At 42.7% G+C, this 20,128-nt stretch overlaps 1 protein-coding gene and 1 non-coding gene across 2 annotated transcripts; both read right to left on the minus strand.

Annotated features, from left to right (window-relative positions):
• Window positions 1-223: 223 nt before the first annotated feature.
• LOC106591336 (fascin-2) lies at window positions 224-19,321 on the minus strand. The gene is made up of 5 exons (XM_045715695.2): window positions 18,287-19,321; window positions 3,820-3,976; window positions 3,277-3,398; window positions 1,226-1,393; window positions 224-956 (listed from the first exon to the last, which is right to left on the minus strand). Exons 1-5 carry the CDS (start codon window positions 19,128-19,130, stop codon window positions 754-756), a joined length of 1,494 nt encoding a protein of 497 aa, XP_045571651.1. The 5' UTR covers window positions 19,131-19,321; the 3' UTR covers window positions 224-753.
• trnat-ugu (transfer RNA threonine (anticodon UGU)) lies at window positions 8,721-8,794 on the minus strand. Its single transcript has one exon. It is a non-coding gene; the product is annotated as a tRNA-Thr (tRNA).
• Window positions 19,322-20,128: the final 807 nt, after the last annotated feature.

Consider the following 20,128-nt stretch of genomic DNA (forward strand, 5'->3'; position numbering starts at 1 on the left):
CTGGGCTACTCATAACAGGGCCATTTGGGCTACTCTGGGCTACTCATAACAGGGCCATTTGGGCTACTCTGGGTCTGGTATTCTACACCATTAATTTGGGCATTTTGGAAGCTGATTCGTGTCCTCTTTGGAAGCAGTGAGTATGTTTGGGAGCAGTGTTGGGCAATCATTGTACTGATACAATGTTGTTAAAGACAACAGTAAACATCACAACAAAGACATATTGACGTGAAAAGCTGCCTTTATTCAGGCATCCAGATAATAATTTAAGTACCGGTATACAGTATCTGATGCTTTTTTGTATAGGCTGTGTGAGTGACCAAAATTAGCAGATTTCATTACGTATTCGCTGTTGTTGATGTTGGCAATGTCACTTGGAAAAAAACTACATTTAGGTAACCAATGCTTTTTTTGGAAAACAAATCAAATATAATAAAATAAACACAAAGAAATAACTTTCTATACATTTTCACTTTTTGCCAAAACAAAACAAAGAAGTGGGAGCGGCCTCTCCTTTGCAGCTAAAGTAGAAAAGAGAGTAGTGAAAATGATCCCCGGTCAGTCTGTGTACTGTATCGTTGTTGGTTGAGCTGTGAACCCAGGTGGGAACCAGGTCCTCCCTCTCTCCTTCTCCCTCCACACTCCCCCTCTCTCCTTCTCCCTCCACACTCCCCCTCTCTCCTTCTCCCTCCACACTCCCCCTCTCTCCTTCTCCCTCCACGGGCTTCAGGGGTCGTCGGAGGTCGCGTCAGGTTAGTACTCCCAGAGACAGGAGGGGTCCACGGTTGCAGCGTTGCCCTTCAGCGTGCCGCTGTCCCCGCGCAGGTACTTGCCGTTCTTGCCCTTGATGCCCACCCGCCCGTGCTCCAGGAACTCCAGGAAGAAGTCCTCAGGCTTGTCTCCGTCTGAGCACACCAGGCCGCTGCAGGAGACATACCAGAACTTTCCACCCACGCCTGAGTGGAGATGGACAACGTTATTGTTAGTTAGAGATAAAGAGTGACATACTTGGTTTGGTGTACTTTGTAGTAATACTGATAGCACTATACCACCTTTTACTCTAAGACAGTAGAACACAATAATACTGATAGAACTATGCCACATTTTACTCTAAGACAGTAGAACACATGCAGATAGAACATTTACACATACATGGTACATGAAGACATGCACACAAATGCAAACATGTATCCATGCAAGCACACATACACACCCACACACACACTTTTTATGTGGTAGGCGCCATTGCTGAAGAGCAGTGAGAAGATGTCATAGACAGATCGGTTGGCATCCAGCGTGTTGGAACTCTTGTGATGACACACAAAACCGTTCTCCCCTCGCAGGATCAACATGGGCCGATTAATGAGCTTCATCAGGAAGAGCTCATCATCACCTGCAACACAACGACAGGAAGGTAGAATAACAATAATGACAATAATAATAATGACAATAAAATTAATAATGACAATAACAATAATGACAATAAAATAATAACAATAATAATAATAACAATACATAATAATGACAATAATAATTATAATAATGACAACAATAATTATAATAAGGACAATAATAATAATGACAATAATAATGACAATAACAATAATAAAATAATAACAATAAATAATAAATTGGAACCCATTGGGCACAGACGTCAGTTCAACATCTATTTTTGATTTACATTTGGTTGACTAACATGAATTCAACTTGAAATCAACCAAAAATGTCACCCTGACATTGAATTTAGTTTAAAAGTTGAGAAAAAAATGACAAAATACATTTACGTTGATGACTTTTTGCAAATCCAAATCAGTTTTCCATGATGATTCAACGTCATCACCTTGAATTTGTTTGTTGAAATGACATGGAAACAACGTTGATTCAGCCGTTTTTTTGCCCAGTGGGAAATTAGGTTTTTGCATATCCCAACTCCCCCTGACAGTGGGGTCACGGCCAGGTGAGGCTTTAATAACACAGTCTTTTGACAGAAACGGACTGGCCATAGTACGGTAGGGCCATAGGGCGGTAGGGCCATAGGGCGGTAGGGACATAGGGCGGTAGGACGGACATAGGGCGGTAGGGCGGACATAGGGCGGTAGGGCGGACATTGGGGGGTAGAGACAAAGGGGTAGGGCGGTAGAGCCATAGGACGGGTGGGACATAGGGAGGGTGGGACACAGGGCTATAGAGCGGACATAGGGTGATAGAGACATAAAGGGGTAGAGACATGGGGCTGTAGAGACATGGGGTGGACATAGGGTAGTAGGGACATAGGGCGGTAGAGACATAGGGCAGCAGAAACATAGGGCTATAGAGCAGACATAGGGCGGTAGAGACAAAGGGCGGTAGGGCGGACATAGGGGGGTAGAGACAAAGGGGTAGGGCGGTAGAGCCATAGGACGGGTGGGACATAGGGCAGCAGAAACATAGGGCGGGTGGGACATAGGGCAGTAGAGACAGGGCAGGTGGGACATAGGGCAGCAGAAACATAGGGCTATAGAGCAGACATAGGGCGGTAGAGACAAAGGGGTAGAGACATAGGGCGGACATAGGGCGGTAGAGACATAGGGCAGTAGAGACATAGAGCAGTAAAGCCATAGGGCAGTAAGGAAATAGGGCAGTAGGGTCAAATGCCAGATGGGACTCTGGATTTTAGCCCAGTGGACCTGTCAGAATTATATTTTTTGAGCTAGTATTTTCTATTTGTATTTATTATGGGAGGCACGTTCCCATAGTCTGTTCTGGAATTGAGGACAGTGAAGAGTCCTCCTGTGGCATGTCTTGTGGGGTATGCATGGGTGTCCGAGCTGTGTGCCAGTAGTTCAAACAGACAGCTCGGTGCATTCAACATGTCAATACCTCTCATAAATAAAAGTAGTGATGAAGTCAATCTCTCCTCCACTTTCAGCCAGGAGAGATTGACATGCATATTATTAAAATTAGCTCTGTGTACATCCAAGGTCCAGCCGTCCTGCCTTGTTCTGAGCCAATTGCAATTTTCCTACGTCCTTTTTTGAAATGGGGCCCTAAAGGGAAAAATATTGGCCAGTGTGAGAAATTCCCGGGCTGATGTCTGGTCCCAGTCCATCCCTGTCCTCTGACCATTGATCTTCTATTCTTCTTCTCTTTCGTCCTCTGATCACATGCCAATTCTCTTTACACATGACATGTGCTCATTCGTCCCTCAGTCGTGTTGAGCACATTCCATGTGACACATTCAACGTGATCTCTATGCTAACTGAATCACATCAGAGATTTGGATCTCGAAGCACTTACCTACGGAATCGCTGACGGCTGAAAGCTGCCCATTCTTTTTGGTGCACACGTACTTCCCATTGCTTGCCTTCAGTGCTACACTGCGGCCGAGCCACTCAATGTCAAACATTGTGTTGGCCTCCCTGTGGTTGTCCGGATAAGGGGATGAAAGAGAAGAATGAAAAGAGAGGGGGTTAAGTTGAAAATAATTTAATGGAAGGTTGTTTAAATCTAGCCCTCATACGTGACATTACATAAAACTGTTCATATCCTCTGGTAGCAGATCTGTTTTAGTAGAGGTGTTTCCCTATCCGTTCTTCAGGCATCCTAAACTGTGGCACATATTTGTTCTATTCCAGAACAAGCTCACTAAGATTCAATTCATTTGGTTTATTCGTTGACAAGTTCAATCAGGTTTGCTTGTTCTGGCAAAACAACATCTGAATGTCCAACAGATAATGTTAGCAAGAATGTCCAAAAGAATGAATTGGGAAGCCGTCTGTAGCCAACTCTGTGGTGTGCATTCTCATGACAAACTAGTGAGTATAAAATAGATCTACTTACACCTCCGTGGCTGTGGACTGGATCCCTCCGTGGGAGACCAGTGTCCAGTAGTTACCGCCGTTGGTCCTAAACATGCACTTCTTGCTCTCCTTATCAATCTCCATCTGGAAGGTCTCCATGTCTGTCTCCACATCCTGGTTGGCTGAGATGCTCACACCTATAATGATACAACACAACAAACTTTATTGATCCATTATACCGAGACAACAACAAAAGGGAAATAAAAGAGAAAAAGACAGTTGAGAATAGAATGCCATGGCTCGGAGTCGAAGGGCATTACAATGACGATGATCACAAGCTCTTCTCACAAGCCATTTACACTCAAAGGTGATTTGCAGGAGAACCATGGACACAGCAGTGATGTGACAGCTCATTAAAGAACTGTCTGTCTCTCGTCTCTTCTCCTCTAGTGTTACACAGCTCAGGGACTCACAGCACAAAACCTGGTCAGAAGACCGTGCTATTCTTATATCCCTGGCCTTGTCTAAATGGGCTGTGTGGTTAAGGTTAGGTACGCTGGTTCATGTCTTGTAGGCCGAAGCTTTAGACATTCTATTAATTTAGGATGATGAGTTCTTCATTATAGCGCTTCTCTGAAAGCTGACTATTCTGGAGTATATCTCTCTGTTTAAAGGAGTAGGGCACCGAGCTCCACCGACATAGATAGGATATAAAGGATCAGAAAAAACAGGGTAGGTTCACACACAAAGTCAACAGATTAATGATCCTTTTCATTTTGGTATTTTAATGTTTATTTTTTTTAATCTCTTGCACTTCTGTATCATCCAACTCCAAATATGAGCTCCTTCTAATCATCCACATTTCCTCCCTTGATACAAGCCCACATCTTTTTAGCACTTCCACTCATAAGTGCACTCTGCTCCTTTTTAGTGCAGGACTGTCAGGACAGAACATTACCAACGTGTCATGTCAAACAGTATAATAGTCCTGGTCTTCTCGGTGTGTAACTCTGCAAGTATACCCTCATGTTGTGAACAGGGAGGATATTACAGTATGCAAACACCGCTACTGCAGGACTGTGAGCTCATAAAACACACACAGTTCCTAAATAAAAAATTATGAGGACATAAACACATTGCACCAACAATCTGAATGTGAATTACCAAGGCATAGCCGCTGTAACCTTGTCTCAGAGGAAAACTTATTACATTTGACCAAAATCCGTGCCGCTCCATTTAGAGTGACGTTACTTTATATTGGCCTACAATGTAATAGCGGCCATACAATATAACATAATACGAATTGTAGGACGTATAGTATCCTACGTCTTGATCGCACCAGTTTGCTTTAACCCGTTTAGTACAGTATGATATATCATCTTCAACTGCTGTAGTATGATATGCAACGTTAGGGGTTAAGGTTAGGGTTAGGAGTTGGGTTATAGGGTTAAGGTTAGGGTTAGCTAACATGCTAAGTAGTTACAAAGTATCTAAAATGTTGTAAGAAGTTGCAAAGTTGCTAATTAGCTAAAGTTGTCTGTGATAAGATTCAAACACACAACATTTGGGTTGCTAGATGTTGGTGTAATACACCCACCCATCCACCCCAACCAAATCACCCTCCTTTCGTTTTTGCCTTAAGTAACCTACTGTCATCACAAACGTATCATATCATACTAATGAGTGTATCGGATTTACATGGGCCAATGTAATGTAACCTAACGTAAAGCAACATATCATACTAAATGGAGTGGCACAAATGTTAGTCAAATACAGTGCATTCAGAAAGTATTCAGATCCCCTGACTTTTTCGAACAATTTGTTACATTACAGCCTTCTAAAATGGATTAAATATTTTTTTTCCTCTGATCAATCTACACACAATACCCCCTAATGACAAAGCAAAAACAGGTTTTAGACATTTTTGCAAATTTATAACAAAAAATACAGAAATATGACATTTGCATAAGTATTCAGACCCTTTACTCAGTACTTTGTTGAAGCACTTTCGCAGAGATTACAGCCTTGAGTCTATCTTGGGTATGATGCTACAAGCTTGGCCCAGATGTATTTTGGGAGTTTGTCCCATTCTTCTTTGCAGATCTTCTCAAGCTCTGTCAGGATGGATTTGAGGCATCGCTGCACAGCTATTTTCAGGTATCTCCAGAGATGTTCAATCGAGTTCAAGTCCGGGCTCTGGCTGGGCCACTCAAAGACATTCAGAGACTTGTCCCGAAGCCTGCGCTGTCTTGGCTGTGTACTTAGGGTTGTGGTCCTGTTGGAAGGTGAACCTTCACCCCAGTCTGACGTCCTGAGCGCTATGGAACAGGTTTCTATCAAGGTATCGTGTGTTATTGGTTTTGGGTTCAGCTGTATCGTGTGTTATTGGTTTTGGGTTCAGCTGTATCGTGTGTTATTGGTATTGGGTTCAGCTGTATAGTGTGTTATTGGTTTTGGGTTCAGCTGGATAGTGTGTTATTGGTTTTGGTGCAAGGAAAGGGGCAGGAGTTTTTCCTGACTATGTGACCTGGCCAGGAAAAACTCTGGGCCCTAGGTATAGCCTAAAACTCTGCGCCATAGGTATAGCCTAAAACTAGGACCAGGAGTTATCTTCTAATTAGGTCATGTGGACAGGAAAAACTCCTGGCCTCTATACACAGCATGCATTTCCCCCTGATTTGGGATCTCCCTGAAGTTTGAACGTCATGCAAACCAAAGAGGAAGTCCCTGGAGGTGAGAGGACCGGGTGGTGTTCATTAGGCACTAAACGGGATAAAACTGAATGAAACATTGTATTGCATGCCCTAATGAACACGACCATAGGAGAGGTGGTGTGAGAGTTGACCTTGGCACCGCCTTGCCCCGAGGTATCCCGCTGCTCGGATGAGCCTGTCATGTGCATGTCCTGTCTTATCCTGCCAGTTTATCTTGCACAGCTGATTACACGTGTCCCGAGGTGACCGCAAGTTGTGACACTTACATTGTGATAAAAAAATGATTAAATGAACATGTCTGGTTGTGTTGTGACAGATGAAGTAGTGCACATGGGGGATTAGGTTCTGGGTGCCAAGATGACATGTTGGGTAACACATGTACTGTAGGCCTATGTACAGCGCCTTTAGAACTTATTCACATCCCTCAACATATTCCACAATTTGTTATGTTACAGCCTGAATTTCAAATGCATTAAACATTTTCTCACCCATCTACACACAATACCCCATAATGACTAAGTGAAAACATATTGACATTTTTGCAAATTTACTGAAAATGAAATACAGAAATATCTAATTTACATAAGTATTCACACCCCTGAGTCAATTCTTTGTTGAAGCATCTTTGGCAGCAATTACAGCTGTGAGGCTTTCTGGGTAAGTCTCTAAGTGCTTTCCACACCTGGATTGTGCAACATTTTTTATTTATTTATTTTACTTCACCTTCATTTAACCAGGTAGGCCAGTTGAGAACAAGTTCTCATTTACAACTGCGACCTGGCCAAGATAAAGCAAAGCAGTGCGACAAAAACAACACCGAGTTACACATAAACAAACATACAGTCAATAACACAAAATAAAATAAAAATAGAAAGATCTATGTACAGTGTGTACAAATGTAGAAGAGTAGGGAGGTAGTCAATATATAGGCCATAGAGGTGATAATAACTACAATTTAGCATTAATACTGGAGTGATATATGTGCAGATGATGATGTGCAAGTAGAGATACTGGGGTGCAAAAGAGCAAGAGGGTAAGTAATAATATGGAGATGAGGTAGTCGGTTGCGCTATTTACAGATTGGCTGTGTACAGGTACAGTGATCGGTAAACTGCTCTGACAGCTGATGCTTAAAGTTAGAGAGGGAGATATAAGACTCCAGCTTCAGAGATGTTTGCAATTCATTCCAGTCACTGGCAGCAGAAAACTGGAAGGAGAGGCGGCCAAAGTAAGTGTTGGCTTTGGGGATGACCAATGCAATATACCTGCTGGAGCGCGTGCTACGGGTGGGTGTTGCTATGGTGACCAGTGAGCTGAGATAAGACGGGGCTTTACCTAGCAAAGACTTATAGATGACCTGGAGCCAGTGGGTTTGGCAACGGATATGTAGTGAGGGCCAGCCAACGAGAGCATAGAGGTCGCAGTGGTGGGTAGTATATGGGGCTTTGGTGATAAAACGGATGGCACTGTGATAGACTACATCCAGTTTGCTGAGTAGAGTGTTGGGGGCTATTTTGTAAATGACATCGCCGAAGTCAAGGATCGGTAGGATAGTCAGTTTTACGAGGGTATGTTTGGCAAATCCCTAAAATGAAGCATGGTGGTGGTAGCATGAGTGAAGGAGGCTTTGATGCGAAATAGGAAGCCGATTGTAGATTTAATTTTGGATTGGAGATGCTTAATGTGAGTCTGGAAGGAGAGTTTACAGTCTAGCCAGACACCTAGGTATTTGTAGTGGTCCACATATTCTAGGTCGGAACCGTCCAGGGTGGTGATGCTAGTCGGGCAGGCAGCAATTGGTTGAAGAGCATGCACTTAGTTTTACTAGCATTTAAAAGCAGTTGGAGGCCACGGAAGGAGTGTTGTATGGCGTTGAAGCTCGTTTGGAGGTTTGTTAGCACAGTGTCCAAAGAAGGGCCAGATGTATACAGAATGGTGTCGTCTGCGTAGAGGTGGATCAGAGAATCACCAGCAGCATTAATCTTTTCAAAATTCTTCAAGCTCTGTCAAATTGGTTGTTGATCATTGCTAGACAACCACTTTCAGGTCTTGCCATAGATTTTTTAGTAGATTTATGTCAAAACTGTAACTCGGCCACTCAGGACCATTCACTGTCTTCTTGGTAAGCAACTCCAGTGTACATTTACATTACATTTACATTTTAGTCATTTAGCAGACACTCTTATCCAGAGCGACTGCATACATTTCATACTTTTTTCACCGTACTGGTCCCCCATGGGACTCGAACCCACAACCCTGGCGTTACAAACACCATGCTCTACCAACTGAGCCACACAGGACTGTGTAGATTTAGCCTTGTGTTTTATGGTATTGTCCTGCTTAAAGGTAAATTCATCTCCTAGTGTCTGGTGGATAGCACTCTAAGCCAGGTTTTCCCCTAGGATTTTGCCTGTGCTTAGCTCCATTCCGTTTGTTTTTATCCTGAAAAACTCCCCAGTTCTTAACGATTACAAGCATACCCATAACATGATGCAGCCACCACTATGCTTCAAAATATGGAGAGTGATACTCCGTAATGTGTTGTATTGGATTTGCCCCAAATATAACACTTTTGTACTCAGGCAAAAAATGTATTGCCATATTTTCTTGGCAGTATAACTTTAGTGCCTTGTTGCAAAAAGGATGCATGTTTTGGAATGTTTTTATTCTGTACAAGCGTCCTTATTTTTACTGTCATTAAGGTTAGTATTGTGGAGAAACAGTGTTGTTGATCCATCCTCACTTTTCTCTAATCACAGCCATTAAACTCTGTAACTGTTTTCACATCACCATTGACCTCATGGTGAAATTCCTGAGCGATTTCCTTCCTCTCTGGCAACTGAGTTAGGAAGGACTCCTGTATCTTTTTAGTGACTGGGTGTATTGATACACCATCCAAAGTGTAATTAATAACTTCACTTGCTCAAAGGGATATTCAATGTCTACTTTTTTATATTTTTACTAATCTACCAATAGGTGCCCTTCTTTGAGAGGCATTAGAAAACCTCCCTGGTCTTTGTGGTTTAATCTATGTTTGAAATGCAATGCTCGACTGAGGGACCTTACAGATAATTGTATGTATGGAGTACAGAGATGAGGTAGTACTTCAAAAATCAGGTTAAACACTATTATTGCACACAGAGTGTTATTATGTGACTTGTTCAACACATTTTTAATCCTGAAATTATTTAGGCTTGCCATGACAAAGGGGTTGAAATCTTATTGACTCAAGACATTCCAGCGTTTAATTTTTAATTAATTTGTAAACATTTTAAAAAGATAATTCCACTTTGACATTATGGGGTATTGTGTGTAGGCCACTGACAAAAAATCTCAATATAATCAATTTTAAATTGTGCCTGTAACACAACAAAATGTGGAAAAAGTCAGGGGGAGTGAATACTTTCTGAAGGCACTGTATGTATGTGTTTGCCAGTGTCCCCTCAGTTCCTTCAGATGTTTCCAGACCTGGGTTCAAATCATATCTGTTTGAAAGCTTTTAAATGCATTGAGTGTTTGATTGAGTCTGCCTTGAGTGCCAGATGGGCAGGGTTTGTGCTTTTTCTTAAGCTTAATCAAGCGCAGCCCAAAGTATTTGATAGAATATAAATACTGAATCCAGCTCTTGCTTTTCACCACTGACCCCTCACTCCACCCATAGTGGTGTAATATCACTGTGTAATAGAATTTTCTCCCCCATGTGGTACTGTAGGGAAGCACAGCTACTGCAACAGTTCTAGAAAAACTCAAATGAAGGACTGGAAATGAATTTGGAGAAACCTGATGCGACCAAATAACTGTTGGGAATGGCCCATCATCCAAAAGGCAAAGATATTGACTGAGGATACAAATATGTTTGAAAAGCGCAGCATTCAGAATAGATAACAAGTAAGCACCAATGACATCATTAAAGATGCACTCCAGGATCTTAAGCCCAATAAAATCGTAACACGTCATATGAATTTCACAATGTACAGTTGATGACGGAAGTTTACATACACTTAGGTTGGGTCATTAAAATTCGTTTTCAACCACTCCAAATTTCTTGTTAACAAACTATAGTTTTGGCAAGTCGGTTAGGACATCTACTTTGTGCATGACACAAGTCATTTTTCCAACAATTGTTCACAGACAGATTATTTCACTTATAATTCATTGTATCACAATTCCAGTGGGTCAGAAGTTTACATACACTAAGTTGACTGTGCCTTTAAACAGCTTGGAAAATTCCAGAAAATGATGTCATGGCTTTAGAAGCTTCTGATAGGCTAAGTGACATCATTTGAGTCAATTGGAGGTGTACCTGTGGACGTATTTCAAGGCCTACCTTCAAACTCAGTGCCTCTGCTTGACATCATGGGAAAATCAGAAGATCAGCCAAGACCTCAGAAAAATAATTGTAGACCTCACATGTCTGGTTCATCCTTGGGAGCAATTTCCAAACGCCTGAAGGTACAACATTCATCTGTACAAACAATAGTACGCAAGTATAAACATCATGGGACCATGCAGCCGTCATACCGCTCAGGAAGGAGACGCATTCTGTCTCCTAGAGATGAACGTACTTTGGGGTGAAAAGTGCAAATCAATCCCAGAACAACAACAAAGGACCGTGTGAAGATGCTGGAGGAAACAGGTACAAAAGTATCTATATCCATAGTAAAACAAGTCCTATATCGATATAACCTGAAAGGCCGATCAGCAAGGAAGAAGCCACTGCTCCAAAACTGCCGTTAAAAAAGCCAGACTACGGTTTGCAATTGCACATGGGACAAAGATCATACTTTTTGGAGAAATGTCCTTTGGTCTGATGAAACAAAAATAGAACTATTTGGCCATAATGACCATCATTATGTTTGGAGGAAAACGGGGGAGGCTAGCAAGCCGAAGAACACCATCCCAACCGTGAAGCACGGGGGTGGCAGCATCATGTTGTGGGAGTGCTTTGCTGCAGGAGGGACTGATGCACTTCACAAAATAGATGGCATCATGAGGTAGGAAAATTATGTGGATATATTGAAGCAACATCTCAAGACATCAGTCAGGAAGTTAAAGCTTGGTCGCAAGCATACTTCCAAAGTTGTGGCAAAATGGCTTAAGGACAACAAAGTCAAGCTACTGGAGTGGCCATCACAAAGCCCTGACCTCAATCCTATAGAACATTTGTGGGCATAACTGAAAAAGTGTGTGTGAGCAAGGAGACCTACAAACCTGACTCAGTTACACCAGCTCTGTCAGAAGGAATGGGCCAAAATTCTCCCAACTCATTGTGGGAAGCTTGTGGAAGGTTACCCAAAACATTTGACCCAAGTTAAACAATTTAAAGGCAATGCTACCAAATACTAATTGAGTATATGCAAACGTATGACCCACTTGGAATGTAATGAAAGAAATAAAAGCTGAAATAAATCACTCTATTATTATTCTGACATTTCACATTCTTAAAATAAAGTGGTGATCGTAACTAACCTAAGACAGGGAATTTTTGACTGAATACTTTCCGAATGCACTGTATATAGCAGATTGTGTCTGCTGGAGTTCAAATTAGATACCACAGAAATATCCCTCAACCTTTCTCTTAAGCCTGTTACCACCCTAATCCCATACACACACCCCTCCACCCATCCTGCTCATTCGCCTGCTGTAATTCCCTCGGTGGTGCAATGCAAATCTGCACCACAGGGCCCACTAAGCAGCTTTCTGGTGCCTGCCTCGTTCCTAAAACAAATGTCGGGGGAGAGGAGACACCAGTGGTGTATTCATTAGTGCACATTGTAGCAAAACAAAAATGAGAGTTTCTTAGTGGACAAGTTCAGGTTAGTCTCTCCCAGTTTCATCCCATTTGCTTCAGTCTGTTTCCTAGTGAATACACCCCAGGCAAAAACACTCCTCCTCAGAGAGACCAAGCACAAAATTATTGGTTGGGTTGCCATATTGGACATTTTGAAAAGCCACTTGTTGAACATTTTTACCAAATTTTAACCAAAGGAAGAGTAGAATGAGGCACTCATTTTTTTGCAATCAAATATACTATTTCATGCCTTCATTATTTCCATGGAACACTGATCAATATTTGAGCCAGTAGCCTTCATACATTATTTTTTTTATCTATTTGTATTTTTTTAAAATTTAACTAGACAAGTCAGTTAAGAACAAATTATTATTTACAATGACGGCCTACCCCAGCCAAACCCGGATGACGCTGGGCCAATTGTGCACCGCCCTATGGGACTCCCAATCACGGCCGGATGTGATTCAGCCTGAATTCGAACCAGGAACTGTGCAAGAGGCTACCAGGGACTCTAGCCTCTTGCACGCCTCTTGCACTGAGATGGAGTGCCTTAGACCGCTGCACTATTTCATATTTGTTTTGTTGATCTGTAAAATCATCCTATACTCGTACAATTTAAAATCACATTTACCTCCGTATTTTGACCAAATCGTAAGAACATAGCATACCAGGGGAGGCCTGTGCAGGGGAGGGAGGGAGGAATGAATCTCCCTAGTGTCATGACGTTGCCCTCACTCTGGGAACAGGGAGCACAGTTGACCCCCTCCCCCTTGCACCATCCCCCTACCTACCTCTCCCTACCCAGGCCCTGTGAAGGCGGTCGTAAAATTCTAAAGGAGAATGTCCTGCCGCATGGCCCAGTTGAGACAGAGAGGGGTTTCATAGAGAGACAAAGGAAATTCTTCCAACTCACAGAATTGGGGAACCGAACAACATTTATGTTCTGGAGAAGGTATAAAAGATCGGTGAAGAATCCAGCTACGAACTGGTCCGCTTGGTACAATTTTGTGATACCCATTGGCGACAATAGTACCATATTACCATACTAAGGTTTATATAATGGCCTCAGCTATGGGACTTGCATCTAAATGGTTGTATACAATGATTTAATAAGATTAAAGCTATTTGGAATATGTTGATGTTATATACTGATGTTAATGTGATAGAATTGTATTTCTGTTCAAAGCTTAATTCAGTCATCGGCACGTCCCCAGGGACACAGACAAGACCTGGCGTCATGAGACAGCCTTTTTCTGTCATTCCGAATAAAACCCCCACCCAGGGTTACTTTCTTCAGACCAGGCCTCCACTCCATTACGAGTTGGCCAATAGGTTTGACCATGTATTCCTCTACTGAACTTTAACCTGTTAGGGCTAGGGGGCAGCATTTGCACGTCTGGATAAAAAAAATGTACCCGATTTAATCTGGTTACTAATCCTACCCAGTAACTAGAATATGCATATACTTATTATATATGGATAGAAAACACTCTAAAGTTTCTAAAACTGTTTGAATGGTGTCTGTGAGTATAACAGAACTCATTTGGCAGGCAAAACCCTGAGACATTTTCTGACAGGAAGTGGATACCTGATGTGTTGTATTGACTTTAAACCTATCCCATTGAAAAACACAGGGGCTGAGGAATATTTTGGCACTTCCTATTGCTTCCACTAGATGTCACCAGCCTTTACAAAGTGTTTTGAGTCTTCTTGAGGGAGATCTGACCGAACAAGAGCCATGGAACGATGATGTCCCATTAGACACCTGGCGCGCGAGTTCATGTTGGGTACCCTCGTTCCAATACGTTATAAAAGAGTATGCATTCGTCCACCTTGAATATTATTCATGTTCTGGTTAAAAAAGGCCCTAATGATTTATGCTATACAACGTTTGACATGTTTGAACGAACGTAAATATATTTTTTCCCCTCGTTCATGACGAGAAGTCCGGCTGGCTTAGATCATGTGCTAACAAGACGGAGATTTTTGGACATAAATGATGAGCTTTTTTGAACAAAACTACATTCGTTATGGACCTGTGATACCTGGAAGTGACATCTGATGAAGAGAATCAAAGGTAATGGATTATTTACATAGTATTTTCGATTTTAGATCTCCCCAACATGACGTCTAGTCTGTATCGCAACGCGTATTTTTCTGGGCGCAGTGCTCAGATTATTGCAAAGTGTGATTTCCCAGTAAGGTTATTTTTAAATCTGGCAAGTTGATTGCGTTCAAGAGATGTAAATCTATAATTCTTTAAATGACAATATAATATTTTACCAATGTTTTCTAATTTTAATTATTTAATTTGTGACGCTGACTTGACTGCCGGTTATTGGAGGGAAACGATTTCCTCAACATCAATGCCATAGTAAAACGCTGTTTTTGGATATAAATATGAACTTGATAGAACTAAAAATGCATGCATTGTCTAACATAATGTCCTAGGAGTGTCATCTGATGGAGATTGTAAAAGGTTAGTGCATCATTTTAGCTGGTTTTATGGTTTTGGTGACCCTGTCTTTGACTTGACAAAACATTACACACAACTCTTGTAAATGTACTGTCCTAACATACTCTAAATTTATGCTTTCGCCGTAAAACCTTTTTGAAATCGTAAAACGTGGTTAGATTAAGGAGATGTTTATCTTTCAAAGGGTGTAAAATAGTTGTATGTTTGAAAAATTTGAATTTTGACATTTATTTGGATTCAAATTTGCCGCTCTTGAAAAGCACCTGCTGTTGATGGAGTGCACCACGGGTGGCACGCTAGCGTCCCACCTAGCCCATAGAGGTTAACCATACCACGTGGTTAAACTATCGATACAGAATAAGAACAAGTCTTTGATATTAAGTACTAGTCTGCAGCTAGAATTCGGTATCATCGAATGCGAAGACCGATGAAACATCCATTCTATAACGACGCTAATGAATGTCGCTTTGAAAGATCCATTCTAACCGAGAGAGAGAGAGAGAACGCGGACAAAACTCTCCAACAGGACAAAAACTCTCCAACAAGGATCCCGACACACACTGAGCGTAAATATATATTGTTTGCAATTGTTCCCGAATGAGTGAGCGTTCATGTGCAAAGGATTAGCATATCAATTGTTAATATTAATGAACTCTGTGTGCCTCCTCAGCTGCCCTTTATGACCCTTTGTTTAAAAAGGTTTAGCCCACTAGGGCACATTCTTCTACCATTTCTTTGTAACGATAACTACTGTTTGTATGCTTTCTGTGAATTACTTAGTTTAGTAAATAAATGATTTTAAGACAATTGATGTATGGATGACTTTTAGTAAAGACTGGGTTCGTGCAGATACAACAATTTACGACATTTGGAATGAGACGGACGCGAGGTAAAATACACCATTTAAACCAGAAGATAATTGGCCCATACTATAATATAATATAATATATAGAGTTATAATATAGGAAAATTATATTAGGAAAATTATAACTTTGTAATCTGAATATTTTCCTTGGTGCCCCGATCTCCTAGTTAATTACAGTTAAACGATTAATCAGTTTAATCGTGTAATAATAATAATAATAACAGGGAGTTATTTTGATAAACATGTCTTCAGTTAATGGTGCCCAAAGACACGACACTAGAAAAAATAATCTTGGTACTTGTAGGTTATGTCATTGTGAATGTAGTTGTGGCAGGGTGATACCCTCACTGAATGACACCTTACTAGTCGTTGATTGGAACTTCATCCAAACCTGTGACCAGAAACAGCCAAAGTCCCTTCAGTCTCTTTGTAACCTGTCCTCCATGCCTGCTGGCCTGTCTCTGGGTATGTCACTGTCAGCAGAGGCGATCTCTCCACCTTCGTTCCTCTCTCAGGGAAAGCCTCTGCCGAGAGCTACTGATGGGTGTAGGTAACTGATCAGTCTGACCAGTTCTCCTATTTTAACTGCTCTTTCACTGCCTGTCCAGACTAATAGATGACTTCCTCTACCTGCCACAAACAACCTCAGCCCCCATTACAATTACAACCACTCACTCTCCTCACTCTCACTCCACAGATAAAGCATCCGGTAGTTTCAGTTTGATAATAGAATGGTTGTGATCCTGAAATACCCATTGATGGGAATTAGTTGATAGCACCAGCAGGACCCCTCTGCGTCCCTGGAGTCATCGGCCTGCACTCTCCCTAATCTCTTCTATGGGACACACAGTGGAAATGACAAAGCACATTACCATGACGACCCGGGATGACACACGTAATGGCGCCCAATGGCTGACTGACCATGTGCACCGTGCAGAGGGAGGAGGGGGAGACAAGCATGGCTGCCCTTCAGTTGTACCGTACTTGACACTTGTCACATGGTCTCACAATGTTCTTTCTGAACATTTCCAGAAGAGAGTCTCTGACAATCTTTTTGGATCCCCTAATTGATTACTTTATTTCTGATTCTCGTTGAGTAGAGAACCTTCCCCAATGTGGGCTAACATTCCTAGTGGGCTGCTACACTGCATGCTTACTGTATTTTGAGATATGTCTCAATGCTCACTCAATTGAGTGAATGGTTTCTGAAAATGACAAATATGACTGAACTGAGCCTACCTGTGATTAGAATTCAATATACTGCCTGCTATTGACAGACAGACCCACAGGCTTCACTAAGGGAGTAGAGCAGTGGAGGCTGATTTTTATTTATTTTACCTTTATTTAACTAGGCAAGTCAATTAAGAACAAATTCTTATTTTCAATGACGGCATAAGAACAGTGGTTTAACTGCCTTGTTCAGGGGCAGAATGACAGATTTGTACTTTGTCAGCTCGGGGATTCGATCTTGCAACCTTTCGGTTACTAGTCCAACGCTCTAACCACTAGGCTCCATTCCAGCCATTACTATGAGCCGTCCTCTCCTCAGCCGTCTCCACTGGAGTAGAGCAGCACACAAGACCATGCCATCATCCTGTCGCGCCGAGACACATTTTCTGATTCTAATTGTTGAGATGTGAGGAGTCTTTCAACAGCATTTACTTTTCATCTAATTGCTAAGGAGTGTAACTAAAGACAAAGTGAGCTTCAGCACTGAGCTAACATTTACATTTTAGTCATTTAGCAGACGCTCTTACCCAGAGCGACTTACAGTAGTGAGTGCATACATTTCATTAAAGAAAATTCCCGTACTGGTCCCCCGTGGGAATTGAACCCACAACCCTGGCGTTGCAAACACCATACTCTACCAACCGCGCCACACGGGACCAGCTAACTAATGGGGATTATATTGGACTGCCATTTACTTGTGATAGAACCAACCAACCTCTACAGAGAAATTATGCAAACGTGAACATTTTCCTACTTTGAATTTCTTGACGTCAACTATAATGCATGAAGTGTGGATTTGCAGGTCAGTTACACTGGAGGTTGATCGTGCTGAGCACAGTACAATAAGACATTATTTTCTGAACAAAATTGATTTGTACTCTACTCTTCTCAGAGCAGTGTGTTTCATGTAATGTCAGGTTTTTAGCGTCGAACAAAGAATAAAATACTTTCAAAAGTTCAGCAATTCTGAAGCTCCCTGAGAATGTCACTTGTTTTTTCCCCAATGGGTTCACAGCTGGCCTACCTACTCTATTTTCTCCATCCCTTTCTTTTCTCAAAATAGAGCAGGCAGAACCTCCCTGGTTAGTCCATTTCCAGACTAAATGGAAAATAGAAAGCAGTGTAGAACATTAGTTTCCTCAGTTCTGGGTGGATTCCAAGGAAAGAATAGCAGGTCAATTTGATAGCAATCTCCTGGAAACACTACAGTGAGCCTAATGGGGTTCTGCTGACATTATTCTTTTCAATTCTTCTGCAGCTAGATGTGCACCTTCACAGAGGATATTGAATGTATCACCCAAGACATTTCCAACCCCAAATATTGTCCAAACATCAAATTAGTTCACATTTTTCATCTCAGTAGAGACTATACAAAAACACTTCAATAATGTGCATTATAGCAATAAATATATACATTGGCTGGATAATTACCTTGTTTGACGGAGACAAATCTTTTGTTGGCTGCTTGGAAAATGACTTGTGGGTGGCTCTCCTCTAGATCAAACAGCTCATCCTTGCCAGGCTTGGAGCACCTGCCTGAGCGCAGCGTGCCGGTCGGGCCCATGGGCGTCAGGTACTTCCCATCGCAGTCCTTGAAGGCCAGCTTGCCCGACTTGAGCTCCAGGGTGAAGCTGGTGGTGGGGGTGTTCTCTTTGACCAGCTTCCCATCGTTGCTGAGGAAGCGGCTGTCGCACGTCTTCAGGAAGTACTTTCCTTCCAGGTAGACCAGGGTGACCAGGGAGTCCGAGCCCCAGGGGATGTTGCTGTCCACCGAGATCTCTCCTTCCCGGGCGAACAGGTGGGCGTAGCGTTTGCGTGCCACGCTGAGCAGGCTAGCTTGCGGGTGGAGGGCCAGGTGGACGGCCCACAGCTCGGGCTCCCCGATGGCTTGGGCGAAGCAGGACAGGTAGTCAGCCGAGCCTCCGAAGAAGCGCAGGTATGTCTCCGACTGCAGTGCCCAGCGGCCGTCCGACTGGGCCACGATCAGGAAGCGGCAGCCGGGCGAGTCGGGCTGCTCTGCCCCGCAGCTCACCTTACCATCCTTGTCGGAGGCCAGGTAGCGGCCCAGGTGGCTGCGAAGGAACACTACCTGGGTGTCCTGGTCCTCTTGCTCCAGAGTCCAGATCTGCTTCTTCTTCATGCTGGAGGCCGAGGCGTTCACCTTGAAGCCGAAGGCCTCGGCCGTTAGGTAACGGCTCTCGTGGTTGATGAGGCCAAACTGCAGCTTCAAGGCTTTGTTAATTCCGTTCGTGGGCATCGTCGATCCGTTGTCCATAGACACACACACGCACACAGAGGTCTGGAGTGGAAAGCTTTAGGATGAACGAGGGGGAGGGTAGAGGGGGAAGTGTGCCCCTTTCTCTTCTCTCCAGGCGCAAGATTTCCCTGCTTTAACAACCTCCCTCAGTCTAAATGCTTGACTTCCCTCTCTCTCTCTCTCTCTTCCCCCAGAGGGGTTGCACAGGCGCTTGCTCTCTGTTACCTAATCAGCCGGGATTAAAATCAGGAGGACACAGGAGCTCAATCTGACGTCACATACCAGTGCACTAAACCCACCTCTCTCTCTCCTCTTGCCTTCATTCTCTTCTTACACATACACTTTGGCTCACGCCATGTTTTGTCTCATCGCCCCCCCTTTTTGAATTTCACACTCTCTCTATCACTCACAATGACACTCTCATTTGTCAGCCTTAAGTCTCTTCAGGCTGGCTCTCCATCACATAGTCAGGCCGTATATACTGGAAACACATCCAGTATGAGGATTACCCCAGCACTGATCTCCTGGTGAGCCACAGCCTAATTGGAAAACGTCCAGTCGAAGGTGCTCTTCGTCTCCCTCTCTCTCTTCAGATTCTCATCTCTTTCCTTTCCCCTGCTCAAACAGGTTTTTAATCTGATAGATTGGGTTTTACGGGGACAATGTATTGTACAATAGTCACCATTTGAATCGCCAGATTTCCCTAATTCAAATAAGCTTTCTCTTGTGTACACACAATGTTAACAGGAGGGGATTTGAATATGTCCACAAAGCCCTTTTTCACTTCATTCCTTTCTTCCTTTTGTTTAAATGAACTGGGAGAGCGTGCCTTGAGTCAAACTATGCCTTGAGTTGACTTGATTGATTAACTTGAATGTACAGTACAGTTCCATAATTTATCAGGTTCAAGAGTGTGAGTCATTTACTGACCAAAGCAGAACATTGTTTGGTCTAACACCCATAACATACTGCAGGAGATTCAAGAGAACAAGATTTAAAGTCATGAACTGAGAGAC

Source organism: Salmo salar, chromosome 03, assembly GCF_965601325.2.
Source record: "Salmo salar chromosome 03, fSalSal1, whole genome shotgun sequence".
Taxonomy (NCBI): Eukaryota; Metazoa; Chordata; class Actinopteri; order Salmoniformes; family Salmonidae; genus Salmo; species Salmo salar.